This window comes from Neopsephotus bourkii, unplaced genomic scaffold, assembly GCF_033783945.1.
Source record: "Neopsephotus bourkii isolate Nb327-2 ecotype Australia unplaced genomic scaffold, CSIRO-AGI_Nbou_v1 NB_1760, whole genome shotgun sequence".
In the NCBI taxonomy this organism is placed as follows: Eukaryota; Metazoa; Chordata; class Aves; order Psittaciformes; family Psittacidae; genus Neopsephotus; species Neopsephotus bourkii.
In genome coordinates this window covers 8,171,101-8,199,004 of record NW_026902234.1, presented here as the reverse complement: position 1 = coordinate 8,199,004, position 27,904 = coordinate 8,171,101, and the positions used below count along the sequence as shown (strand labels likewise).

General features: G+C 42.2%; 3 protein-coding genes across 3 annotated transcripts in view; 2 read left to right on the top strand and 1 right to left on the bottom strand.

The window, feature by feature from the left end:
• Positions 1–969: 969 nt before the first annotated feature.
• On the top strand, positions 970–8,357 carry PROZ (protein Z, vitamin K dependent plasma glycoprotein). Its single transcript, XM_061377836.1, has 8 exons — positions 970–1,135; positions 2,717–2,880; positions 3,916–3,940; positions 4,478–4,591; positions 5,933–6,064; positions 6,636–6,721; positions 6,801–6,924; positions 7,436–8,357. The coding sequence occupies exons 1-8, from the start codon at positions 1,069–1,071 to the stop codon at positions 7,945–7,947; spliced, it is 1,224 nt and encodes a 407-aa protein (XP_061233820.1). The 5' UTR covers positions 970–1,068; the 3' UTR covers positions 7,948–8,357.
• Positions 8,358–8,677: 320 nt separating this feature from the next.
• Positions 8,678–20,668, bottom strand: PCID2 (PCI domain containing 2). Its single transcript, XM_061377835.1, has 14 exons — positions 20,515–20,668; positions 19,478–19,567; positions 18,911–18,984; positions 17,830–17,895; positions 17,256–17,297; positions 16,737–16,791; positions 15,103–15,206; positions 14,293–14,368; positions 14,023–14,164; positions 13,255–13,355; positions 11,139–11,212; positions 10,841–10,966; positions 10,494–10,617; positions 8,678–9,505 (listed from the first exon to the last, which is right to left on the bottom strand). The coding sequence occupies exons 1-14, from the start codon at positions 20,548–20,550 to the stop codon at positions 9,416–9,418; spliced, it is 1,200 nt and encodes a 399-aa protein (XP_061233819.1). The 5' UTR covers positions 20,551–20,668; the 3' UTR covers positions 8,678–9,415.
• Positions 20,669–22,115: 1,447 nt separating this feature from the next.
• Positions 22,116–27,904, top strand: part of CUL4A (cullin 4A) — a 39,755-nt gene continuing 33,966 nt past the window's right edge. Inside the window, exons 1-3 of the mRNA XM_061377715.1 lie at positions 22,116–22,335; positions 22,994–23,109; positions 27,604–27,707. Of these exons, the coding sequence (XP_061233699.1) occupies positions 22,182–22,335; positions 22,994–23,109; positions 27,604–27,707 (374 nt within the window). The 5' untranslated portion in view covers positions 22,116–22,181. The remainder of the gene's footprint in view (positions 22,336–22,993; positions 23,110–27,603; positions 27,708–27,904) is intronic.

Here is a 27,904-nt window from a genome sequence, read left to right as displayed (position 1 = left end):
ACAGTACAATTGCTCACCAACTGACACACAGCCCAGCCCGAGCAGCCTGGTCCCTTCTGGGTGACTACCCCCAGTTTCTATACTGGGCATGCCGTGCTGGGTTATGGAATACCCCTTTGTCTGGTTTGGGTCAGGTGTCCTGTCTCTGCTTCCTCCTGGCTTCCTGTGCCCCTCCTCACTGCAGAGCATGAGAGACTGAAAAGTCCTTGACTTAGGGCAAGCACTACTTAACAACAACTAAAACATCAGTGTGCTACCAACATTGCTCTCAGACCAAAGGCAAAACACTGCACCAGATACTAGGAAGAAAAATAACTCTATTCCAGCCAAAACCAGATGTATGTCAGTGGGTTACTCCTTCCTCTCATCCTTGGCCAGGCAGGAGGCTGGCCCTGCCTGCTGCATATAAGGCTCCGATCCTCTCTGTACTTACAACTCCTATCCCAGGCTCTGCGTGTCCGTATGTGGCCAGAATCCTGAAGTCAGGAAGAGTTTCCCATGCTTTCCTTCATGGCTGAGCAATACAAACCTAACAGCGAAAAAGAAAAATGCCATATCTGGTCAGATACATCTCTAGGGGGGAAATCCCTTGGTTGCTTGGTTCCTCCAAACGCTGATGGGATTTGAGTGGTGCACCTCAGCCTTGGTAGATGTTTTCTGGGGACAGTGCATGAAAGATTCAAGCCATCAAATTGATCCCTGCGGTCATCATCCAGCTTGTACTTTGATATGGTACAAAGTACATTCTTACTGTTGATCTCTTGAGGTTTTATGTTACGGTAAGTGATAGCTTGAGGGTGGGAGGAATACCCAACTCTTGGAGCAGCTCTCCGCAGAGCTGTCAAACCTGCTCCACCTTCAGCAAGTGCATTATGAGTAGGGGCAGGTTTGCTTTTGGTTTGTTTTCCCATGTTTTTTCCATGCGCTGACCTTGCAGTCAGGCTTTGCCCTGAGAGGTTTTGTTTTCTCATGAGCAGATGGACTTTAAACTTCAACATCTCTCATGTAGCCATCTCCCCCAGACCTGCAGGAATGCAGGCAGGCAGCCATTAGGCTCAGAGGGTGACAATGGCAAGGTGCTCTTGGACAATATTGTTTCTTCTCTCTGCCTTTTTCCTTCAGACAGAGCAGACAGGTATGGCCTTTGTTTTATTGCGGCTTTAATTCTGATTTGTGCTACTGCTGCTCTAAAAACACCAGTAATTTTGTACCTTGTAGCATGCTTACTTTGTAGCACAGGCTGACACCACTGAAAACTGTCTGTTCCTTATTTTCCTTACATTTCTTCTGTTTATTTCATACAGCTGAGTAAAAATGGCAGTAGGTTACTGAGGCAATATGATTTTGAAGTAACATCCTTTACACCAGGCTAGCATTCTGTCTTCTCACTTTTAAAGAGTGTCCCAGATATTAAAGAGAATTTTGTGTTATATTTCTAGTTGCTGCTGAAATACAAATAAAAGAGTCCAGTAAAAGAGGCTGAGATGTATGCTTGTTATAGCTTGAATAAATTTATGTTTCTGTATTAATCCTCCATGGTTTGTCAAAAATAAGGAGGAGATGGGCAAGAAGGGAAAAGATGGTGACAGCTTAAGAAGGTCAAAACGTCCCTGGCAGCAGCAGAAGTGCTCTGCCAGTTATGCTGGATACACTGGGACCACTGTATGGCAGTGGGGTATCAGATAAGGCTTTCAAATGTAAAACACCATCATGGAGCTTTTCCTTTTTGATTTCTTCATATCATATGCAAGCCTGTTGCTCATCAGGTATCCTTCAAAAGCATCTGTATGCAGATTCAGAATAATTTTGTTACTGCTGTCACTTTTTCCACTTCTAATATTGATCATTTCAATCTTTGTGCCCAGCAGCACTGGGCCCCCAAACGCTGCATGAAACACAAACAAAACAAAACCAAAAACCAAACAATCCTGCCCCAATGCATTTACTCTCCAAGCCCAGAACTAACAAACATGTGCTGACACACACAGCCACATAACTGTTTAGTGTCAAAGGCAATAGGGTCCAGCACGGCTGCAGCTGTGTGGCTGCCAGGCAGATTTTGTTGTGGGCATCACTGCAAAGAGGAGGTTTGAGATCTGATAACTTTCATGTCTTTGATCTCTCCTCTTTAATCAAATAAAAAACTTTATTGTGTCTTCCATGTAAAGGGTGGCATATGGTAAAGCTCTTAACTTCGAGCACTGATGAGGGGCAGCTTTTACTTACTGTCCTTAAGACAGATTTGATTGAGAACTCAACTATGTCATGGTTTTGCTTCTCAGCAACAACCCCCCCCCCCCATGAACTAAGACTGAAAGGCACCAGTTGGAATCCATCATCATAAAGTAATACAAGTCATTCTCACTTCTACTGGCGAGTCTGAAAGCCCCATCCAGTCATATAAAATAGCCTCTGCCTTTACGGTAATACTTTTCCCCTTTCCCTGGCCATGCCACAGCAATGCTGGTCTGTGTGTCTGGTGCAGGAAGAAAAGGTTTTGGGAAGGGCTTCAAACTCTCCCAGCTTGGGTGCAAGTCAGACACTCCCCAAAAGTAAAAGGTGACAGATCCCCAGGTGAATTTGGGATAAGAAAGCAAGGCTTTTTCAATACATGAGTTTAATAAGGCTGAAACCCTAACTCTTAAAAGAAAGGTAAAAGTATACAAGGAAATGAATCAAAGTATTTACATCAGCATTTTGTTATACAATGTTCCAGTGTTTATATCAGCTGTTGATGCAAACACTGTTATCAAGAGACAGAGGCGTGCCAGTTCCCTACATTTGGAGGAGATCCTTCAAGGCAACTTGGAAAGGGAATGCCTTGAAGAGAGATGTACACATGAAGAAGCAAGAGAAGTGTTTGAAAATGATGAAATGCTTGTAAGTACTTTGTTTTCCTGTCTGCATAATAAAAATTACTGCCTTGGTCCTTTACTATCAAATACAGCTCCATTGACTGCTTCATTTGTTTGATCTTTGAACCCCAGCAGGTATAAAGTATGTGTCTTCAATGGTTAAAATGGAAATGCAAAGATTAGCTCTGATATTTTTCAAGTCACCTCCTGAAAAATTATGCGTCCTGGACCTTACATTGAAAAATCTATGGCTGTTGTCTCATCCTGATCATGCATAGAAATACAGCTTTAGCATCCCTTAGGGACCAGGAGAGGCAAGGAGGTGTTAGCATGGAGGGAAACAAGGCACCAGTGAATAGTGGGACATATAGATAGAAGTTCACTGGGTCAGCGGATGCAAATCCCCTGATACAAGAGGCTCTCCTGACACACAGAGGTGGACGCTGTACTCTATAACAGAAGCCTGGCCAGAGGTTGTGTTTGCAGGGAAAGCAGAGGTGACAGCCACAGGCATGCCCATGGGTGGTCCCTCTGTTCTGGGGAAGGTTGATTGTGGGGAGGTACAGGGAGTGGAGAGAGGTGTCCCTTTGGGGAAAGCAGCAACAAAGCTGGCTGCAGTACCCATAGAAAAGCAGGACACATTGTGCTGGTAACCCACAGCTCTGCTCTCTGCTGACACCTCTGCCTACAGCAGCACCTGCTGGGGGCCAAGCGGGATGGGATGGGACAGGATGGATGGGGTCACTTCCCAGGCCAAAGAGACAATGGCCAGCTATTTTTTCCAGGAAGCTGTACTGCTGAAGGATTCAGCTGTTCGACTCTTGCTTATGAAGTTTGTTTTCCTTTAGAGCTTCTTAAACAATACAATAAGCAGGATGCAAACCCCTCCCATCTTATTCAAATTTTGCTGGCAGGGCAGAATTTGTAGCTGTGCAGCTGTGTACATGTTAAACCACAGTATATATTCTCTCATATAATCTTTTTGTTTATCAAAATATTTATGGGAGATTACACTATTTTTGAATTAAAATCTAATTTATTTTCTTTTTTTCCCTCCCAGAAAATGTTTTGGGATGCCTACTATGGTAAGACAGTCTCTTGATTTCTCTCCTTTGTAGCACTGTCACACTATGAACATTCAGTCCAATGCTGCTTTTCAGAGAGTTTTTAGCTGTTTATTCTACAAGTAACATCCAGTCACTTTTTGTCATGTCTGGAGTAAAGCAGGAGGAAAGGTTTTGATGTGAATGGATTTAAAAAGTAGTAAACAAGAAGAAAAACTTAAGACTGCAAAGTGAATAAAAGTTGAAAGTGAGCAGATTGTTATCATGGTAAATAGGCTATTTCCTGAACTTATAGCTGCTCTGAAACAACCTGGGACCTGAGAAAGTCTTCTTTGCTGATACAATAGAGCAGCACAGCTCTATCAGCAAAACCTCTCTAATACAAACCTAGCACTGAAACCTGAGTGGGATAAAGAGGCGTTAAAAACTACTGGGCTGCCTGCAAACTCAGGATGCTGGCATTACATTGTCCACTAGCAGTTGACAAGACAAGAAACAAATCTGTAATAGGTCTACAATGTGATGGTAACTCATCCCTCTCCTGTGGTGTTGCTCCAGGTGGCAGGAGGTGCTCATCGAGCCCTTGCCAGCATAATGGTGTGTGTGAGGACAACATCCGTGGGTACACCTGCACCTGTGCCGAGGGCTACGAGGGAGAGAACTGCGCTTTCGGTAAGGCATCACCCCCCTTCTGAGAAGCCCTATCTCCTCCTGTCTTAGGGGGTCCCTGGGAAATGTACACAGCTCTCTGATTAGGGCCAGTTATCAGATTTCAGGTTAAAGCCCACCATTCTTGGCAGAACAGGGGTGATGTGTGCTGCCTGCCCACTGAAATGTTATGGTGTCCCGAGGCTTTGCAGGCTGCCTCTTCCCCCTGAGCCTCCCTGCTCTGGGGTCCAAAGGTGGGTTCCAAAGGCAGCCCTGCCACTGCCACCTGCACTCCCTGGCTGCTTCTCTCACCAAGGTCCAGGCAGTGTGTGTCCTGAAGAAGCAGGGTTGCAGTGCCAGAGTGCCTGGGAAGCCACCCCTGTGACTCCAAGGCCACACATACCCACAAGGCAATCCCTCAGGACAGAGGGACTCCAGAACTGTTTTCAGTGAAGTGTAAAAGGCGTAAAGCAAACCGGATGCTTCTGGGCACATAAAACACCCTGGGCCAGATCCTACATTTTCACATCTGCTAGGTTCTACCTTCCAGCCCTTACATCAGTAGTTCTGCTGGCTCAGAGGTCTCCTGGGGTGGGAGACGCCCTGGCTGGGGCAAAGCAGGGTCATTTTCTGTATAAGGGTGTGACTATGACCAGCTTCTGAAGGAGCACCAAAGATGACACAGCTGGAACCAGTGCTGGGAACTGGATCTGCTCAGCAGGAGCTACCATATGTGAGGTTTGTCACTACTTCTCCACCTGTGAGCTAGATCCACCATTAAATGGCTATTCCTCCTGTTGCTTTGTGCTGAAGCTGAAGCTTTTGCTCAGCTATGGAAAATTGACCGAGTATGTTCCTTTTTCTTGTCTTTAGCAGCTGCTAAGTTTCTTAGCACAAGTGTGAGAATAAGATCTAAGCATCTGATTTTGTTGCAAAGCAGAAAGCTTAAGCCTTCTTCCTCAAGCAATACCTGCCTTCCTAACGTGCACAACAGTTCTCCCCATTCAAATGCTTAGTATTTTGTTTAAGAGAGCAGAAAGAAAACCTGTGGCATCCTTCCATGGGCTCACACAGAAGGCCTTCTTTGACCCTCAGCTAACACCCCCCAAAACTCAGAGGCACAGACAGCCTGGTGCAAGATGGTGCTGGATGAGCATGGTTTGCAAAGTCTGTGGATGCTGCAGGCTCAAATGTCTCCAATTTCTGCTTAAACAATGCGGTGTGAAATACTACCAAGGCAGAGTCCCTACCCACCTCCCCATAAAGCAAGTAAAAAAAAGAATGCCAAGAAAAGATGACTCAAGATATGCAAGAATACTCCAGCTGAACGGTTCCAAATGTTTTTCCCTGACTTGTTCTGTTTAGCTAAAAATGAATGTCACCACCAAGCAAAGGAAGGATGTCACCACTTCTGCTACCCAGGAAGTAATTCCTACCGTTGTTCCTGTGCAGATGGCTATGAGCTCGGGAAGGACAAAAAACAGTGCATTGCATTAGGTAGGTGTGAGCACGGAAGTACGGGAGGTACATGCTCAGTGCTGTGGTGGGCAGACTTCCATCGGGTATCCAGATGTGATCAGCCTGCTTTGAGACTGAAGCAATGAGCATATTACCTTCCAAACTGCACAGAAGAAGGAGGAATGTAGGAATGACCACCAAAATGCCAGAACAGTGGTAAAAGATGCAATCTTTGATCCGAACATTTTAACATGGGTCCACAGAGAGGACTTGCATTATCCTACATATCACTCACTGGGCCAGGTTTTCTACCTGGTAAAGAGTAACTCTGCTAAAGAGCAGTCTGTTTGGGAATGAGGCTCAATTCATTCTGATCAGGCACTTGATGATGGGCAACATCTGCTGCCATATTCATTAGCTTGAACCAGTAGCCCTCTCAATTTTTTCAGGCTCATACTAGGTATATCTCATGCTATATCATCTTATAAACTAGGTCTACTAAAAACACAGTAGTAAACTTTAACCTGTCTCTATTTTAGCAAGTAGGTCACGTATTAATTGTCTCAAAATGATACAGCATGAGGTGTTTTCTTTTTTAATTCATTTCTAGATCAATGTGCATGTGGCAGACTTCAAGACAGTGATAATGTGATACATGGAACCAGGAAGAAAAGTGATGAGCAGTTTCCCTGGCAGGTATTTCTAGCAATTCATGAATCCCAACACTCAATCTCAGATGAACAGCGCTGTCTGTTGTCCGCTTGCATTTTCTTAGGTCCTGCTGCTGAACTCCGAAGGGAAGGGCTTCTGTGGAGGAGTGCTGCTAAAAAGTAACTTTGTGTTGACTACAGCAGAGTGTGCCCTTTTGCACAGCCACTTTGAAGTCAGGGTTGGCACTGGTAAGCGATCCAACACATTTTCTCCTGTTGCAGCACATTTTAGTATTGTCAAGCTCAATTTAAAAAAAGCTTACTAAAATTTCTACTGTATAAAAATATTAAATGGGATGACAGTAGATTTGTTTCCTTCAAGCATCTGAGTGAAGTATCTTGAGCTAGAGCTACAGCTGCTCCATATGCCCCTATAAGTCAAGCAGAGAGGCAACTGCCTCTTGAATGCAATTCAGAACTCAGCACCTAGGGATAAGACAAATGAGAGGGATTTAGAGGTGGCTTTTATTTCATACCAAAACTTACTTCTCTTGTTGGGATTCTGTTCTTCCTGCTGAAATTATGCATGCTTCTACACAGCACTAAAAAGCTGCCAGGGTATCATCCCTATTTTACTGCAGTGGTTTCAAGGAAGAGCACCTTTAGTCTCTCTACTGCATGTATTTCTTGGTCAGTTTGCATGCAGTCTTCAGATCTCATAAATTATTCCTGAGTGCAGTCAAATGTCATTGCTTCACAGGGTCTAATGGAACAAGTGGAACTGAGAAGATAATGCAAGTTCATGAGAAACACATACACATCCGCTACGATGAAGACACTGGTGAGAATGATATTGCATTACTACAACTCCAAGAGCATGTTGAGTGCAACAACCATCAGCTGCCTGTATGCACCCCTGAAAGAGACTTTGCAGAACACATTTTAATTCCAAAACTGCCTGGTACAGTCAGTGGCTGGAGAATGGAAGGTGATGAACTTCATGGTGATAAGTTACAGGTTTCATATCTTCCTGCTGAGGACTGCAAACAAAGACTCAACATAAGCCTCACAAACAGGCAGTTTTGTGGACACCTTCAGGAGGCTGTAGACAAACAATTAGCTGGAGGAAGCTTTCTGGCTACCAAGTATAAGGACACTTGGTTTCTGACTGGTATCCTGGGATCTTGGCCACTTGAAGACACTGACTGGGAAACATTCTTATTCACTAACACTGCAAGGTATATGATATGGTTTAAACAAAAAATGAACTAAGATACAAACACAACCAACCCTCCAGCACCAAACCCCCTCCAATCACTGAAAGGAAACATCTGGATGGAGCCAGTATGCCCATTTGACTCTATCACTATTTGCAGCAATGGAAGTTGCAATGATGCTATGCTAACTCCAATTCACAGAGAAAAGCCCGTCTGTCTTTCCTCCATCAGCTGACACACAGGACTGTGAAAGTCATAATGCAGTAAAACTAGTTATTTCACTAAAAACTGACTCAAGTTTCCTAGAACTGTTAATCTTAAAACTCAAAAAGCATTGATGTTTTTCTGGGATTTTAAATGTTGCTAGAAGTAAATGAGTTTCTCTAATTGCTGTTACCCTGAGGTTTGAGTTGGCAAATTCAATGTCAGCATCTATACAAGTAAAATTTATGAGGACAAGGGGAACTCCAAGCCTTTAAATGCCTATGTTAATGCAAGACTTGACACTATCATCACACTAAAAAAAATGCTCCCCCTCTTACACGGTGCCTGGGCTTTCCCTTATGAATCAAGTCCACGTCAGTTAGTGGGTAAAATAAAGCCCAACTCTCACAGAATTGGGAAAACAAAAAAAAAAGAACCCAAACAAAAAACCTCCAAAAAACCCAAAACTGCTTTATTTCCTATAAAAATAATATAAAAAGACCCAAAACTATTGTCCCATCACTATGGTTATGTTGTACCACACCCAAAACAAACAAACAAAACCCTCAAAACAGTAACACTTCAGAGAATGGATCCAGTGCTAATGTTGACCCCAGAAGCAGAATAAACAAACATATGGATAAGTTACTTAGACAAGCTTTTGTTCATCATAACAAAAATTAAATATTACCAGAATTAAAATAAAAACAACCAACAAACCCATCTGTGGGCACATACAGAAAAAAAAAACATAATCCCACATTTACTTGATCCCGTAAGTATCACTGACACAGCAAAGCTTTTGGTGTCAAGCACATCCCTAGTGTTTAGAGAAAGCTTGAAGAGAGTAGTTAATACCAGCAAGATACTGAAGAGGCTTAAAAAAAAAAAAAGGGGGGGGGGGGGGAACCAGGAAAGAAAATATAATTTCCATTCTAAAGAATGGATTAACACAAGTAAAAAAAGATGATACCTCTCCTCTCTGAACAATAAATGCAGAAATAGGAACACAAAGTTCTTTATGAAAGCTTTTAAGTAGTTTGGAAGGGATCTGGAATGTTTTGCTTTATTTACTCATTAAATACTTTGAATTATCAGAAAGCCTGCAGAAACGATTATTAAAAACTTAGTATTTCACTGCAATGCACTTTGTAACACTGGCAGCCTTGGTTATTCTGGGAAAGGAGCCACAAACAGTTCCTGGTATTCCAGTCCTGGACAGGAACCAGGTCATTTGCAGTGTTCTCAGTGTGATTAGGAGCAGTTCTACGGGTCAAGCCAAGCATCTTAAAAGTACTTGCATGGGTAAGATGCAATACTCAGCACACTGTTGACAGTGGAGGAAATGGATTCTGCTTGCTGACCACGAGCTTTTGATGCTGATGAGATATATAGCCTTTAATGTGACCCTGGCAGAAGGCAAAAAAAGACAGCATTACTACTGGTAACACAATGCTCATAACACAATGCCTACAATCTCCACTGTCTTCAGACTATGTCAAAGCTATGTGTGTATACTCAATTACCACTAAACTACTGTACTTAGTATCTGTAAGAATCTGATTTACCAGAACCGTAACTGTTTGTGCACCAACAGTGCTGTCAGACTGAGAACCTGTTCTCAGGGCCCCCTACTGGTCTACTGACATTTCCTTGAAGAGAGCTCTACAGAAGTTTCTAAACTTACACTTCCTCACTTTAAAGTGAGGATTTTAATTCATCACATAGTGCATATGTGATGATATAGTACTTCCTTTTCAGACATAGTGTTATAACACTGAAAGAAATCTTCCAGTGACCTAATCCCACCCTCTGCTATTCCTCAACCACACCAAATAATCTGTTTCAGAAACAGAGAAGTGGTTAATTTTCTTGCTGACACAGTAATGCTGCTCCAAAACCTCAGATTTACTAGAAATCTCTAGGTTACCAGTCTTTATCTGTTCATGAGTAGTTGATATCCACTTAAAGACAAAATGTGAAGCAAACCCAACAAAATCTGGTTTTAATTTTTAATAATGTTAGAGTGTCAAAAGTCTTCTACTTCAAATGCAGAAACATCCCGTTGGTCCCAGTTACTTTTTTTTTTTTTTTTTGTATTTTTAAATCAGTATTTATGCATGCATAGAAATGACAGTACTGGATTTGTAATGTAAAATTCAACTTCAATTTTAACTGATTCCTGCAAAAGAAGCATGAACTAGAAGAAGCCTCAGGGCAAATGAAAACGTTTAACTTTGGGCATAAGTGAATCAATATCTTTTTATTTTTATTTTTTTTTACACAAGAAAACCTGGCATTACTGATAACTTTTTTGTACTAAACTTTCATTCTCTACCTAGTATTTTTTACTGTCTGAAATCTGGAAGGACCAGCTAACAAGCAGTCAGCACTTACCATATATATAAGGTTAGCTAAAATGCACTGGACTTCATCAATATCAACATCATCTACTTCCATGAATTTCAGGGCACACAGAAAGGCATCTAGAGACAGCTGATGGGTTTTGAGTAGTAAATATCTGAAAGAAACAACAGGAAAAAATGCCTGTCATTGAGAAACAATCACTTAAAAATCTGGTTCTTAAAAAAATGGCCTTTCTACAATAAATTCATTTTAACAGGAATTCAGCTCTGTCAGAGAGAACTAAGCAGCATACACATTTCTGTCTCAGTCCCAGGTGAAACCATATTAAACCTGCTTTTGAAAAAAAAGAAAGAAAAAGAAGGCTTTGTTATGCTTACACTTTCTTAAAAAGATTTCTGTATGTGATGATTTTCAGCTTCTCAAGGATAAGAAAGATTCCACATCGAATAAAGAAGGTCTCATGCTTTGTCAGAGCTTCATTGAGCAGGAGAAGATTGCCTTCACTGCAAGGATGAAGAAAGGAAAACATGAGAAGGTGTCACCGAAATGAGAGCAGAAATTGTGTGACTTGGTAGGTATATCCCTTTCCACCCTTCTCAATTGTCCCAAATAAATAAATACCTCTTACTTAATACTTTTTAACTAACACGCAACGCAACAAAACAATCATCATACCTTACAGCCTTTCTTACTTCAGTAAACTGCAGAAGGTCATACTTTTTTAGGAGCTGAACTGTTGGCATATGGCCCTGAAAAATAAGTTTCCAAGTTTTCCAGGGTGAAGTCAAATGCATTTTAAATGTAATCTAGTAAGCTATGAAAACAAACTTTAAAGAAAAAGACAAATGTTTAGCCACTTTTTTCTTCTACAGAATAAGAGGTGAATAAAAGTCTGTGTAAGACAACCCCCTTGCCCTCACCAACCCCCTTATAGTTCAACTCGCTATAACTACCCATTTATCACGGTTTAGGGAGTCTTCATATTTTTTAATGTTGGGGAACTGTTATTAAATTTATAAAATCAAGACCCTGTGACACGAGGTCTAGACAGATCCAAATTTTATGCCATGGCTGTATGATCTAATCTGCAAACAGAAGAACCATGATAATTCCAAGCACTGCTAATAATACAAGCAGTGCTGCAGCACTGTCAAGTGCTAGCTCAGTCTGCACCAGATTTTTTCTTCGCTATGCCTCCATGTGAAAATAAAAATGCCCTCTCAAAAAACACACATACACAAACAAGAGATAGAAAGTTTAAAGAAACAAAAATAATTCACACTGCTAGCTCAGGTAATATTTAACCACTCCACTACCAAAAAAACTTCGTTTTTTTCTCCCCCTGCACAGCAGAGATCAGATTGCACACTGACTCGGTCAGACTTTAAATTTAGTTACCATCATGCTATGCTGTTGGAAACTCCTTTCTTCATTGGAGGATTAGCTGAGAGCAGAACTCAGCTGCATGTTTACCGAGAGCTGCTAGGAATAAAAAACACCCATCCAGGATACTTTAGTTTAAAGTGAGTGTTGATGTTTGGCCTGATTAAAAAAAACCAAACAAACAAAAAACCAAACAAAGCAGCTGTAAAACCTGACCTTGATCTAGTCTCTTTAGTGACTCTTGTACATTAGAACTGCTCCAGAAAAGCCACAGTAATTTAAGACACTAACAGACCCATCACTGTAAGGCACTCAGTGAGTACTGGGACAAAGTTTTTAGGAAGACTTTGTTTTTCTTTATCAACCCTACCACTGATCTGAAAACAACCAGTAAGAAAGTCAATAAATAAAAAATGAAAGCCAGAAGCCCATTATCACACCCACTATGCTTTCCCTTTACCAGCTTGACACTGCAAAGGACTGGAAAGAGAGCACTAAGTGAAAAAGGATGGATAGTCACAAACAGCTTGAAGGAAAGGCAGAAGATGGCAGCTTTCAGAAGGAGGTGGAAGTAACATTCTCCACGGGTAACTTTGGTAATAGGGCCAGGAACCTCTAAAATCTAGTTCTTATGCACTCAGTTACACTAAATTAATTGTTAGCATAATCCCACTAACTCAGGGATACACGAATGCTAGCACAGCACACGACCTAGGACAGGAAGAAGAAGCAGAGATGTGCTTCACTCTTTTAATACAAAGATGAAATGATCAAGTAACCAGCCTTCACTCATTTGTTCAAAGTCTAAACACTTTACTTCATGTTCCTTCTGGCATGGCTCAAACGGGAAAATGTACAAGGTGCAAACAGAAAACTCAAAGACAGGAATCCTTTCTCTCCAGTGGCAAACCCCCCTCAACAGTCTTTGGCCATTTGTTTGTACATTCTGCTTCCTTTTACCAGGTTAAAGAAGCAGACAGATTTGTACTAATGAATCCACTCATTTCCTGGCCTATCTGGGCACCTGATCACCAGACAGGTACCCTGTTACATGACCTAAGTTACACTGTCAAGTGCTTCTCCAAAGAACTCAAAAGTTATCTTCATTAAAGGAGTAACTTTAGGTGGCATCTTTAGGAGGGCTGAGAGGAAGGTAGGGAGGAAGGAGGATAGGACTTCTGTTTGCTTGTTTTTCCATTTCTCCTTTTCTGTGTTGCTGTAAATGACAATTCAACATTTTTTTCCCCCTTACACAAAAAGAGTGTATACGCTGGCTCTTACAGGGGTCAGGCACAGGTAGCCTCTGAATTCCAATAATGGAAAACCAAGAACGATACTGAGCATCAGTTCGGTTACCTACCCCCCCACCTCCCCACCCCAAAATATTTTGAAGAGTCAATCTACTCACCAATAACATTTTTACTGGAAGCAGGTAGATCAAAATCATTCTTTTGTTCTTCTGGCTTGAGCGGTGGCAGTGCTCAAATGCAAATGACAGATACTCTTCAGCTGCAGACACAAATAAAAGACACCAGTAATGAAAGCCAACAACAGAACTGGTTAAAACTGTAACCCAAGTTCTGTGCTCAATGTCTATCTCTTGAACACATTATATTTGAAATTATATTAAAAAAAAAAAAAATCACACTAATCAAAATACATTAAGAAAAATGCTCTAAGAAATATTGAGGATTCACACAAAATACAAAGTGTTACCAGAAAAGTAAGTCCTCCTTCAGAAAGTCTCAGAAATGTGGTTTCTACATCTTCAATAGTGAGAAACAAATTCTACAGCACAGACTGCTGAAAGTTTCCTACAAGGTACACTACAACTTGAAGAGGACAAGAAAGTTGCAAAGCCCCTGTGAAATCTATTACAAACCTATTCTTTTGGATGCTTACACATTTTATTATGCACATAGTATATGTATTCTTATAATGCAGGAGACTATAGAGACACTGACACAAATATTTTGAAACTGGGCATATACTACAATTAGAAGTCATATAATCTTATCTCTGATCTGACTCAGCCTCTGGGCCATGAATTTCCATTTAATCAGTGAAAACACAACTGCACCTTCTACACACATTCTGAGTCCCACACACACATACGCAACATCAGCCAGATTTCAAACCAAGCAGCAAGTAAATATGTCTTACTGGTAGGCAGTACCTTGCTTAAAGTCACTGTCAAACATGGCTTTGCGTCCAACATAGTATCTGTATGTCACCCTCTGTGCCATACTATATTCATCCTTCAGATTTGAGCTGTCAATTGCTCTAATTAAGGGCTTACACAGATGAAGCTTGTTGATCTGTTAAAAAAAAAAAAAATTATATTTTACTCAGAGAGTGTAGATAGACAGGTATTATCATACAAAAAAGGGTGGGTTTGACTTCAAATAAGAAATATAAACCAGAGCTTACCAAACTTGAACCTTACCTTAAAGTAGATTTTAAACAGCTGATTCACAAGAAACAACATGCCCCACTTTTTGGAATCTTCAATGCCTGCTCGACTGTCACACAAGAAGAAAAAAGAAAAAAACTACTAGTACTGGACTTTGTAAGAAAATAATTACTTTGTCCTTATGGTAAATTCTCCCCATAGCTATTTTATGGATTTTCAAGGTGAAAATAGGTGTCCAAAAATAAAAGCCAAGGCCAAACTCATCGTCTTAAACAATACCAGCACTATCAAAACAGAACATGTGTTTCCATCTTAAATATAGACAGCTCAGCTTCATTTTTTTCTTAACATAATAAAAAGATGTCATGCAAAATATTATTCATCTGCATCAGGGTCCTCACTCCAGACTGCAGATAACACATACACTAGCATAAGTTGCTTATAATACTCAAGGTGAGAGAAAGGTGGGAAAAAACCATTTAGTACACTTTCAAAATGTTAAAATTGCCAGGACTGGAAACCAGAGAGTCACCTTTTTTCCATCTAATGGTAATGAAGCAAACTTCACAACTAAACAGGCACAGAAGCATTAGTGATCTTTCCTGAGAAACAAGGGCATAATCGGTCCATCCCAGCAACATTTGCTAGGAATGTTATACCTGAAGGGGGGTCTCTCCAGCTGCAGTTAACAGTCAAGAGAGAACAGACTATAAATGAAAAGAAAAAAGCCTCAGAAATGCTCACTGTTACCTAGAAATAGTCTTAGTAAATGGGAAAATCTTATGTAAAATTCACTAACTTTTAACAATTTAATATTGGAAGTTTTACAGATCTTTCACTTACGTGTCACTAGCACAGACTCGAAAACAGCTCATCAGCAGTTCTGCTGCTTTTTCCAACATGTCGCCAACTTTGCCTTTCCCTTTCTTCACTAGCTGTTGATCTGCCTACCATCACACAACAAGAAACAATATGTAATTCTACATCCTGGCTCACCAGTTTGCAAACAATTTAGTTGCCTAACACAGCACTTCATAAAGTATTATAGCAGTAGATTGGTCATGGCTGCTATGCACCAAATCTAGAAGGCAGTCAAGCTCACAGAATAAAAGAAAACACTCACTTGGGCTCCTAAACACGTACCAAACCTAACACACAAGAGGACCTACTACCTTCGGCACCACTAAGCTTAATGCAGCTTTCAGAAAACAAAATTCAGGATCATCTGATAGCTGAATTTGAACATTAACACATCAACTCAAGTTTTTAAAGACAAAGAGTGTGGCAAAAATTAAAAATAATAAAAAAAAAGGTCTTTTGAACAAAAGAAAACTAAAATAATTCCCCCCCCCCAGTTACCAGTTACGGAGTTTGAGTTTTAGAATTTATAATTAAGCTTCTCTCCACAACCAAAGGTTAGACGTTATCTCTAAACCATAGTCAACATTTTCTAGTAATAACACACTAGAACATGAGACTTTCAGAAGAAATGACAAACAGATGTTACAGCTTCAAGAGAAAAAAAACAAGTTGCCAACATATGGGAAAGATCCATGCACTGATTAATGCAGAACTTAATGAAGAGTGTGTGTGCTGGAAATAGAAAATAGATATTTACTATGTGCTTTCTACAAGTTTTTTTTTATAATGCTTGCACTGTCACTAGCTGAAACACAAAGAAGAGAAACAGAAGTGCAACTTTTGATGCAGAAGTCTTCTCTGTATCTGCATCTTTTGAACATATTAAAGTAACTTGAACTCTAACTTCACCTCTTCAGGTAAAGTGACTAAAAGCAAGATCATGACCCTGACACTTACAGGCCTGGCCTAGCAGTTCTCAGTAGATCCTTACATAAGCTACTTCAATTCAGTAGCCTGAGCAAACTCATCTAAAGTTGGGTTTTGGTTTATTTGGTTTTGTTTGTTTTGTTTGTTTGTTTGGGTTTTTTTGTTTGGGTATTTTTTTGTTTTGTTTTTTTGTTCATCAGCCATTGTATGGGCTCAGCAAGGGCTCCCCATGAGCATTAGAAGCAGTACATGCAGGTGGAAGAGGGAAACAGAGGCAGACATTTCCCTCTTCAGATGCGGGGAATAATTAGACTACCTCAGTCATCTGTGTATTTCCACCCTTATTATGATATCCGTCAAAGCCCAAGGATAACATGGAAATAGAGAGTTGTGCGACCATGCTACTCTATAAAGACAGTACTTAATCACTTCATCTACTCTAAGCAACTGCTGTGAGTTGCATGCAAGTCATCAGAAACTCTCTAGTTCAAGTTGTGCATGGCAGGTAGGCAGACTGAACAGTTTAGTTTTTCAACAGGACTGGAGGAATTCTGTGTGTCAACAAAATCCTAAACAATGAGTTAAACAGTGCTGAGCGAAATTAGGCTATGTAATAAAGCCTGAAATACTTCCAGCATGGAAACTCCTAACAGGTAAAAGTAACGAGGCTGCTAATCAGATCTACTTACATTGTTAGCAAAAATTCGAAGATCAAGGGCTACAGCATACATAATAGGTAAAGCCCTGGAAAAGTAAAACAAAGTATACTTAGTATATGCAATCATGTAATAGTAAGACATGAGAAATATAACTTTTTTTTTTTGCTAAAAGTCTACCTTTAAATAAGGAAGGATGAACTTTTTGAAAGGAAAGGTCTTCAAGATTTCACCATTTCAGAAAACCTACACTGGAGGAAGAATTACTTCTAAAACCTTTTTTTACTGTGGCTTAAATAAAATGCCACTTCACCTTGAACAAATTTTTCACATATTTACTTATGGTTCATTCTACAAAATTAAGCTCAGATGTTCAGCTTTCACACTGTCAGACATAAAAATTCAAACAGGCAGCAAAACCAGTTAGGCTAAAATTAAGTATCACTGGGGATAAATAAAAATTATAGGCAAGAATTTTAGTTTGACTACTATGGTATTATACTAGGGAAAGATGAGAGTCTAGTTTCTAGCAGCTCTCTATGATGTACTCACCAGTTTTCTTCTTTATGTGCCTGAAACGCCCGCAGGAAAGATGTATTGTATTTAGGAGAATATAAAATAGTAGAAAATGAATATTTAAAAATAAACAGTTGAATGGTACCATATATTATTATGTGAAAGGGTAGAAGCCAAAAAAGCAGCAAACAGGTGAGTCAGCATGCAAAGACACACTAGGGAAAAACATGGGCACAGCCACGTGCTTCTTGGTGTGGCAGTAGCAGGCAGAAACACTGGCCACTCAGAGATAAGATAGCAGCTTTCTGATCAATATCCTCCCCTCTGGCCAAGTATAAACTAGGAGGTATATTAATGATTTGAGGATCTCCTATACTCTGTGATAAAATAATTTCTTTAGACCCAAGCAACAGGTTCCTTTTTAGTCCTACAGAAAGATGAAAGCAGAATAGTGTATCTGTATTTCCTTGCTTAAGAACTAAAATAGTTGGAAACGCACCTGGAAGCACACCACATTCTATTACATTTTAAAAGAGGTACAGACAACTTTTCTACAGGAAGCCATACAGTTAATCTGAAAACAATATATAAGATTCATGTGAAAGGATATTGGACGATAACGGTTTGGCATTTATACGCTTCTATGAAGTCATGGTTTCCAGCAGCGTAAGTACACCTGTCAGAGAAAAGGTGCATTAGTGCATTAGAAAATATATAAACACAAGACAAATATTTTTCTGCTTCTTAACAGGCATAGAGTTTTACAGTTTATTCAAGAGACACAGAAATATGATGAAACGTTTTCCTAACAAAATGGCACAAGTATGTATATACAGGGACTGCAGTGATAGGACAAGGGGTAATGGGTTAAAACTTAAACAGGGGAAGTTCAGATTGGATATAAGGAGAAAATTCTTTCCTGTTAGGGTGGGGAGGCACTGGAATAGGTTTCCCAGGGAGGCTGTGAATGCTCCATCCCTGGCAGTGTTCAAGGCCAGGCTGGACGAGGCTTTGGGTGATATGGTTTAGGGCGAGGTGTCCCTGCCCATGGCAGGGGGGTTGGAACTTGATGATCTTAAGGTACTTTCCAACCCCAACTATTCTATGATTCTATGTTAACACAGCACTAAATTTGAGAATTGTAGAAAACTGATCCAAGAGATGAATGGGAATTTGTTTCTATAATATCAGTATCAACTGTAACATGCTAATGCTTATTGAAACCATAGCCAAGATTAGCACAGATAAAAAGATTCCAAGATTACTGAAACGAAAGATTATGTTAATGAAGAAATATTTTAAATAAAAGTCTCACAGAATTACTTAGGTCCTAAAGCTGTCTTAAGAGCACTTGTGTGAATAAAATTACCTTTGAAAAATATTTCTCTTACTTATTCCACTCTTAAATTCCCATGTAGCTAGTAAATGCAGAACAAAAGAAACCGCAGGCATCAAAATCAAAACTGTGCCAGTGGCTGTACACAATGACTGTCAGGTACGTGTAAAGCAAACTTTATGCGGAGAGGAAAGAGGTGGTCTTTGTTTCTTGCAGTTCTAGCATTACTTAAGAGTAATAAATACCAAGTTTTCACATTTAAGCCTTTTAAAGTATCTAAGTAAACTCAAAGATATCTTTCCTCTTCCCTGCTGGATGCCTCACAACTGTCTTTACATTCCTGGTCCATCTTTACCTTAAGTGGGCTGCAAACATTTCATCATACGGTGGTTCCAAGACTTGTTGACATTTCTCCTCCGGTGATGGAAGCTAAGTACAGAATACATCAGTGAAATACTACAGAAACATGCAACACAACATCATATGGTATTTTGTCATGGCAGTTTTATGCATGTGGCTTTACTATCTACCAGAACCTTAAGTTATATTAATAATCACATCCAGTGTAATGAACTGCTAGTGTGCATTCTCTCTCCAGAACCTGATTTGAGCTGGCTTTAAATAAAAGCATCTGAAATGCATACAGTACAGACACTGGACTCTTGTTACTCACTGGTTTTCTCTTTATAGTCACTTCCGCTATGCCATGTTACTAACTAATGTAGAACTGGCCAGAAAGACTTTTGAGACTGTATCTACCCAGAAAACAATACTATTCTTGTATGAAGAAAAGTGAAACAAACCTACCAAGGGATCCTGCTCTGTGAAACAAGACTTCTGACGTTCAGCTCCAATGGAAAGAAACCCATATAAAGAGCTAGGAAAACTGAAAGCAAAACTAAGGTCAAAACCAGATTCTCACCTGTAGCCTTGGGTTTGCAACATGTGGATGTTTAAATGATACTAATTCTGCACAAAACTGTCCATCTCTGCTGTCAATGGCTTCTTGCACCTTCCAAAGAAAACAACCATGTTACAGAGTAAAATCCAGACACCGCTACACAACATATTTGCACATGACTACAGAAGCCACCTTCTTGTTACCACTGTGCATCCACATCAATACCAATTCAAACTAAATTTGTTTAAAACTAAACAAATCAATGCTGCACTTTCAATACACCTGTTTTTGAAAAGGGTATCAGGGAGAAGGTAGGGTGAACACTATCATGTTTTTTCCTTATTTGCAGGCTACAAGAAAACCAGAGAATCCCCAAACAACTTACATGGGTTTAGCATAGTAATACAATTGCTCATCACCCACTGACACAAGCATCGATCAGTCTCTTCAAGTGAACTCCCCCCAGTTTATATACTGGTCATGATGTGCTGTGATGGGGAATACCACTTTGGCTAGTTTGGGCCTGGTGTCCTGTCTGTGTTTTCTCACAGCTTCTTGTGCTCCTCCTCATCGGCAGAGCATGCGACTTAAGTCCTCAATCAGGGTAAACCATGCTTAGCAACTACTGTATCATGGTTACCAGCATCATCCCCAGACTAAAGTCAAAACACAGCACTGCACCAGCTGCTAGGAAGAACATTAACCCTATCCCAACTGAAACCAAGACACATACACACTGTGTCTCCACACTTCTATACTTCTTAAATCTATTTCTTCAGTCTCTTGAGCTGCATTTGTTTCTGCACGATCCCACATCAGCTCTTACAGATAAAGTACTTTACTATCCATTATATCACTAATCATCACACTTTTCAGAAATTCCAAGTATACATTCTTGGCACGCAGCCGGTACACTTAGTACATACTTAAGGAGCACATTTCTTTACCACATCACACGTTCTAGGTTGGATTACTACTTTAACAAAATAACATATTTAGTAAAGTCAATGCATCCACATACAGTGTCCACAAATAAAAACAAAACAAAACTTGCTTACTTGCTGCAAATACTGATTTATGGTGATGTGCGCCATTAAAACACAAGTCGAATAGCAGGAGTGTTCAAGAAAAGGCGGTCGTATCACATTCTGCAAAACGAACAGGCGTTTAACAGAACAGCAAAGCCAGAGTATCCAACACCGATCCCTTTTCCCCCGGAGGGAAGGCGGGATAGACTTTACCGAGCTTCTCGCTGGCGGACAGCTGCCGCCAGCCTACAGGAACAGGACCCCAGCCGCGGGGGAAGCAGAGCAGGGTGCACATACACACCTACTCTCTTGATGGGGGAAGCAGCGTGCGGAGGAGCAATCCCGGCACAAAGTCCCTGGGGAGGGCAGAGCACCCTGCAAGCCCGTGGAGGCCGACAGCGGAGGGCACACGTTGGAAGAAGCAGGAACGCGGTGGCGGACAGGGACACCCGCACACCTAGCAGCCCCTCCGCCCGGCGGGCCCGGCCGCCGCTACCTCATCGAAAACCCACCCTGAGGCCACGGCACAGCACTCCCAGCACTCCGTACTGAGCTTCCGGTACCGTCCGCCGCGCTTCCGGTAGCCGGCGCCGGTTAGCATCCGGAGAGCACCCCGCAGGCGTGGGAAGTCACGTGATCATTCCCAGTTTCTCCCCTCCAGCAATAGCTGCTGCTGCTCCTCTTCCCCCGCCCACGGGGGAGCCTGAGGGGCGTGGCTTCGCCCAGGTAGCCAATGGAAGAGCGCGGTGGGCGGGACCGAAGGCGTGCGTCAGGGATAGACCTCGTGCGGAGGGTGGTTTGCTTTTGTGTGTTGCGGTTTTGGGGTCGGTGTTCCGTGAGCGGTCGCTTCCGCTCGGCCTCGTGCCCTCACCTGGTGCAGGAGCCGGGCGCGCAGCCCTGTATCCAGCGCCGCCCGGGTGCTAGGAGCCCCGTGTCCCTTCCCACGGAGCGTGCCCGGTTTCGACTGCCTGTCTCCCATCCCCGGCTGCTTTGGGAACCTCGGGGCCGCTCGGGACTGGCGTCCAAAACGTTAAATTGAGCGTTTTAACTCTTTAAACCGCGTCCCTCAACGCCATGGGCGTGATGGCTGCCTGTAAGAGGGACGGGCCGGTGGGCTGCGCTCCGACAACCGTGAACCTCGGCGGGCCCGGCTCTATCGGTGGTTGCTGGTGGCCACGACGCCGCGGGGGACCTCTCGGGGCTGGAGGGGATAGGTCAGGTCAGGGAGGGAGACGCGGCTGCTCCGGCGGCCCCTTGGCTTCGCGCCGGGCGCCAACAAACAGGCAGAGCGGCGGTAGCCGACAGGCCGCGAAGCAATGGCAGAGAGCCACTGTCGCCCGCATGGCACCGCGGGGGGCTGCCCCGGCGGGCGCGGGGAGCCATCTTGTGAGCGGGGCTGGCGCGGCCCGCGCGCCCGAGCACCGTGGTCGGCCCGGAGCCGGGCGCAGACCCAGACCCAGACCCACACCGGTGCTGGGCGAAGCAAACGGCGAGAGGGGCGCATAGGGGCGGGTGGAAGTGGGCGGCTGTCGGTGACTGCCGGCCCAGCAGCACTTGGCAGCCACCCGCGGACAGCCGGCGCGGTGGGGGAGGGCGGCTGGGTGGTGGCGGAGGAGGAGGAGGAGGGGAGCGGAGGCGGGGACCAGCCGGCCCAGCCCAGCGCCTTGCCCTGGCCGGACACGGCGCCCGGGGCGGAGATGGCGGACGAGCCCCAGAAGAAGCCGCACTTAGTGGGGCACACCAATGGGCTCACCAAGCCCGCCTCGCTGGCCGCCGCCACCCGCGCCGGTGGAGGAGGTGGGGGAGGTGCGACCGCCTCCTCCAAGAAACTCGTGATCAAGAACTTCAGAGGTGGGTACGGGGCAGGCCGGGCCCTCAGTCCCGGCAGGTGCGCCCGGCCCCGCACCGACCTTTGTTTACAGCGGGCCGGGCCGCTGTCGCTCCCCTCCTTTCCCCGCGGCGGACAGCCTCCGGCCGAATAGAACCGAACAGGGCCAGTGGCAGGGGGGCCCCCGCTGCTGTCACCCGCCCCGCCGCCTTATCTGGACGAGGGGAGGCTGCCGCCGCGCTGATAACCCGCCCGGCTGCCGTCACCCACCGGTTTAAGAGCTTACGGCGACACGCGTGGGGCTCCGTGCGTGGGGGCAGCGGCGACCGTGGGAAGCGGTCAGAAAAGCCACCTTAGCGTCAAAACTAATTAAAGTCAGGCGAGGGTTACCTCGCTGAAAGTGACGCGGGGGGTAAAACCCGACAGCCGTGCAGCGGGTGCCGCCTCTGCTCTTGCTGGGCAGGGTCCGCGCTCCTTGGCGTGTGCGGGGCCGCTGGCTGCAGGGTCAGCGGCACCGTGCAAAGGTTTCGTCGGCTTGGGTGGAGTTGGCAAGCCTCTCCTTGTGCCAGGCTTGTCAAGCACAACATGGCTCGGCAGAGCGTAATGAAGCAGGGTGAGACAGATTGTTACAGAGTCCCACTGGGGCAGCTAGTTTTCAACTACCTGTATCTCCCTTCACAGAAAGACCCAAATTACCAGATAATTATACTCAGGACACCTGGCAAAAACTTCATGAAGCGGTGGGAGCCATACAGAGTAGCATTTCTATTAAATACAACCTTGAAGAGCTTTACCAGGTAAGGAGCATAGGGGGTTTTATGAACAGAAGGAAAAATAGCTGCTTTGGGACATTCACAGAGCTACCCGTTTAGCATAATGTATTTTGATTTGTTAGAAGCTGATTATGTTTTCTGAACTGTTCACACCACACTCCAGTGTTTCTAGTTTCTAGTCAGTTTGCGGTTTTATATATCAGTTCCTTGGAGAGCTACCAGGATCCGGGCCCATGAAAAAGCAGTTTATGTTGGGAGACATGAAAAGCTATGCCTGGGCAGGGCTGAGATTTAGGTCTCTGTCTCTTCAATACAGTGCCTGCTCCAGATGCTGCAAATGGGATATTATTCTCACATATTTTATAACTTCTCTTTTGTATGTGCTGTGGTCTCCTGTGAATAGTAATGTTGAAATATTTGTTATTATTAGATAATAACAGTTAGACTTCAGCGTCGATACCCTATGGGGAACTGAAAAAGAATCTTGATTGAGCAGGCAACAAACTGTCAGTTTACCTGAGTTTCAGATTACTGTTACATTTTCCCAACAATCGGGCTCTTAATTTTTTTTACTGAAGTGTTGAAAAAGTGTTTCTGGAACATCTGGATTGCTGAAGCATGGGCTAAGGAGGGTGAGAGAGAAATACTTGTGAGCCATTTCTTTATACTCTCCCCATTTATATATCTTCGTTCTATATTATTGTTAATACTCTGAGGTATTTAACTGAAGTAGTAATTTTTACAGTGATCATGTTATTAAAAATCACTGATGTGCTAAGTTGTGCTATATAGCTTAGTTTAGTTGTGAATTTTCTGTGGGTGCAGGTGTTTGATCTGCAGATGTGGATGTCATTGCCAGATCAGGGCTTGAGACATTATTACGCTCACCTAAAATTTTCTAAATGTTCATTTGAGGTAGGTTTGATATTGCCTGCCAAGTGCATACTGTGAGGGACAAGAAATCCAGAATTCTGTATTGGGCCTATGGTCAAGAAAATCATAATGAGTAGGAGAACTGAGTATACTTGTCTCTGTGATTAGTTAGGGTATATAACATATAGGTCTGAAATGGCTGATTGTGTAAAGGCATATTGACACCAAAATGGCATTATTTTATTTCCTTTAAATAGCTAACTTGACTGATATATTCATCTATTAACACTTGCAGGCTTGCAGAATTTGAATTGTGTAATACATTTTATGGTTTTAAGTCCAGCGTGTGAAAAAATCCTCCTTTTTCATGCCTAGCTAAACCCCAAACCACCACAGATGCTTTGAGCGTTACCTAACTTGTTTTCAGAGGCTCAGAAATGAGATTATAGTAATATGGCCATGAAATCACCAGAGTACAGACTTGAGTTTTGTCAGAAGAGGTGGAGTGAGATTTCAGATAAACTATGGAGGGAGAACTGTACTTCTTGTTTTTTCTGTTTGCCTGTGTATTTGTACAGACTGCACAAGGCCAATCCAATGATCTGCAAGGCAGTGGTGCAGATCAGCAAGATTTCTGCACAGTGGGTGGTGGTGGTTTGTGTGCTTGTGCATAGGTAGGTACTTACCCTCCTGCCAGAGGAATAAAAGATGAAGTTCAGCATCCCTCAGAAACCTGATCTGTACTTACAGATCGTTTTAACTGCCTGTTGGTGAGCACCGACTCATCCACAGGGGAAAATTTCTGTGTGCATCAGTTCTTACAATCAGTCTTTATCTGACATTATGGGAGGAAGTGAGAGGCCTTCTAGAGTTCAGTGTGATGAGCAGAGCAGGCTGGTGTATCAGCCTGCCTTTGAACTTTCTGATTTATTCATTTAATTTGGCACAGTGGCTGAAGAAAACCTGAGGAACAATGAGAAGGCTTTGTGGAAAGCCCAAGAGGTACTTTTTTCCAGGCATTAGAGGGAGCATGGGATCAGGCATGAAGGTGCTTGGCAGAGTGAGTAATGGGAGGGTGGCAGCCAATTTTTTTGCGACTAAAATAGAAATGATATCTGGGATTGGTGGTAGATTGCACAGATTTGGATAGAGGTAGCTTATACTTTATGGGATAGAGAAAGTGGGGCAGTGCAAAGACTTGCTGAGTGAGGAATGAGTGACAAAAATAATGAAAAAGAAAATTCCCTTTGCAGCAAGGTTTTAAATAACCTGAAATGGGTCAGCACTGCCCTTCTGGAGGACGTAGAGTAGGAGGGTGTAGTAGTGAAGGGAAGAAAGTTACAAGAGTATTAACCAGACTTTATTTAGATGGATGGATAGGAAGGGCGGTGCCTTAGGAAATGTAACAAACTATCTGCAAAACAATTATGTGTGAATAGTTTGTCGCAGATGTTGTTTTACTTACCTGCCTTAAGACCCAGATGAAAAATGTAACACAGGCACAGAGTGATTGTTTTGTTGGTTTCCTTTCTGTAATATTGTATCAACATTGAGGAAGCCATAGTTGATACATTTAAATAAAAGGACATCAGGTAGGTTAAAATTATTCCCATGAATGTTAGAGCCTATAAAGGAAATAATAGCATAAGTAGCAATGAACTACATACTAAATGTTAAAACAGAAGACTCTGCTCAAAACAGATTTAAAACAGAACTTTAGCTAGATTTGTGTAGGTCAAGGATCTAAAAGTGTTGTAGATGTAATAATTACTGTGGCTTTTTTACCAAACTAGTTGTGTGCAAGCTGAATAGAAGTCAAATCAATTATTTATTTTTTGTTCAGAAAGGAGGCAGCAAAACCTCTAAATGAAGCAAAAGGTGAAGAAGGATTAAATTACTGGATTTCAGGCTCACCCCAGTCCCCATCAAAAAAAAAAAAAAAAAAGAAAGAAAAAAAAAAGGCAGGAACAGCAGTTAGTAGAGACAACACAGAGGTGGTATGGCTGCTATTTGAAATACACTTTAAGCCAGCATTGTTGCCCAAAGAAGCAGCCCTGCTTTTCCCCTCATGTCTTGTCTCGGCCCAGGCACTTGCTAGTCCATGTGCTTGGGTGACCTTAAACTGAAACAGAGTGTAGAACATTTACTAATGCTTTGACAAAGAGTTGCTTGCTGGTATTAGACACCATCATGTTTCATACTACAAAGAATTTAGACACCAAAATAGCTAAAATCTGGGGGAAACTGTGTAAAGCCTCAGCATGGAAAATACTGAAACTTTGTCCAAGTTCATTGATCCTATAAAAAAATTTGCCAACAAAATGTGACACTGTAAATCCTCTGGAGCAAAGGAAAACATTATTGGGTCAGTTTTCGTTGCCTGTGTGAAATAGTGCTTTACATCTTAGACAATATTCTCTGTAGTATCACTTCATAGCATAAGGGCAGTTGAGGTAAAGTTGGCGGAAAAGGCAGATGGATTTTTAGTTCTGAAAATCATGTCCAGTTCCTTTGGATAATTTTATATGAAGCTCTGAATGGCCAAAAATTCTTACTGTAAACTTTGCAGTTCTCACAGAACATTTGGCTGTCTTCATTGTGATTCATTTCAGATGCTATGGTCTATTAATAAAATAATTTATTGAAATACAGCACACAAGTTAAAATAAAGTGTGCCTGGAACAAAGTCTAAATATAGGCAGTGGTATCAAGCAAGGCTACATTTTCTCTTTGGCATTCTCATTGAGTTTCTTGTGAGGAAAAAATGTTAAGTGTAAGACACTGAATAGTTGAACAGCAGTGTTCTAGAAGTGGCCAGAGCTGTCTCAGTGTAGTCTAGGTCAGCTGCATAACAATTTACAGTAACGTAGTGGCCACAAGAATGTTTGGGTCAGTCTTCTTATTCAACTGTGCATGAATACTCAACTAAATCCCGGAGGGACCTAATAAATCAAGTCTTTATTTAATGGTTTTTAATAGTTATTGTGGGTGTTCTGTTGGGTTTGTTGGTTTGGGGTTTTGTGTGTGTGTGTGTGTGTGTGTGTGTGTGTGTGTGTGTGTGGTTTGGGGTTTGGTTTTTTTTTTCTTTCCTCTCAGTTTATGTACATTACCATAATAACTGTGAATCAGTGGAAATATTCAGAAAGAAGTAAGTTAATAAAATGACAGGAAAACAGCTGTATTCATTTACCACTTAAAGCAAGTGGTTGAAATGTCTACCTTAAAGTTATTAAGAAAGTATTTGGTATGGATGTGTTTTAAAAAAAAAATAAACGTGGGTATGTGCTGGAGGATGCACAGAATGGACCTACAGATAGAGTTGTGCTGCTGAGCAGTATCTGGGGGGAGGGGAGCAGGGGGAGGGAGCTCTAGTAATGTTTAACAGAACATCTGGAATATGACACATATGGTGATGGTGGACCTTGTTTGTACCTGAAATCTAGCATTATAAGAAGGGACCAAAATCAGAAAGGAGAATCATTGAAGTCTTGCTTTCATTTTGATGTTTTGGTTTTTAGTGCAGCTTGGGCAGATAACACTGGTATTTTTTCTCTCTGTTGTTGGCCTTGATTACACACACACACACAGAGGAATTTCAGTTGTGGTTTTTTTCTGTCTCATTCACAATCTTTTTTTGTTTTTCAGGCTGTTGAAAATCTCTGTTCTTACAAAGTCTCTGCTACACTGTACAAACAGCTGCGACAAGTCTGTGAAGATCATGTGAAAGCACAAATCCTTCAGTTTAGAGAATATCCTTTCCTTGTGCACATAAATGATTAGAATGGTTAATTTAAATCATTGTTTTTTAAAACAGCACTTTGTAGAAATTACACCTGTAATTGGCAGTGTGTTAAAGAAGTTTTTTGACCACTTACATATTTGCAGATCAAATACGTAAGTGAAATACAACTAAGTTGTCATCTGGGTGAATAATTTTTGTATACCA

Excerpts from the sequence above, each read along its gene's own strand:
- PROZ (XM_061377836.1), top strand. The coding sequence starts at position 1,069 with ATGGCAAGGTGCTCTTGGACAATATTGTTTCTTCTCTCTGCCTTTTTC. Across the intron at positions 2,881-3,915 it reads TTGAAAATGATGAAATGCTT|AAAATGTTTTGGGATGCCTA; the intron begins GTAAGTACTTTG and ends TTTCCCTCCCAG. Across the intron at positions 4,592-5,932 it reads GGGAGAGAACTGCGCTTTCG|CTAAAAATGAATGTCACCAC; the intron begins GTAAGGCATCAC and ends TGTTCTGTTTAG.
- PCID2 (XM_061377835.1), bottom strand. The coding sequence starts at position 20,550 with ATGGCGCACATCACCATAAATCAGTATTTGCAGCAA. Across the intron at positions 16,792-17,255 it reads GCACATAAAGAAGAAAACTG|GGCTTTACCTATTATGTATG; the intron begins GTGAGTACATCA and ends TTACTTTTCCAG. Across the intron at positions 10,967-11,138 it reads GAAGTAAGAAAGGCTGTAAG|TGAAGGCAATCTTCTCCTGC; the intron begins GTATGATGATTG and ends TCATCCTTGCAG.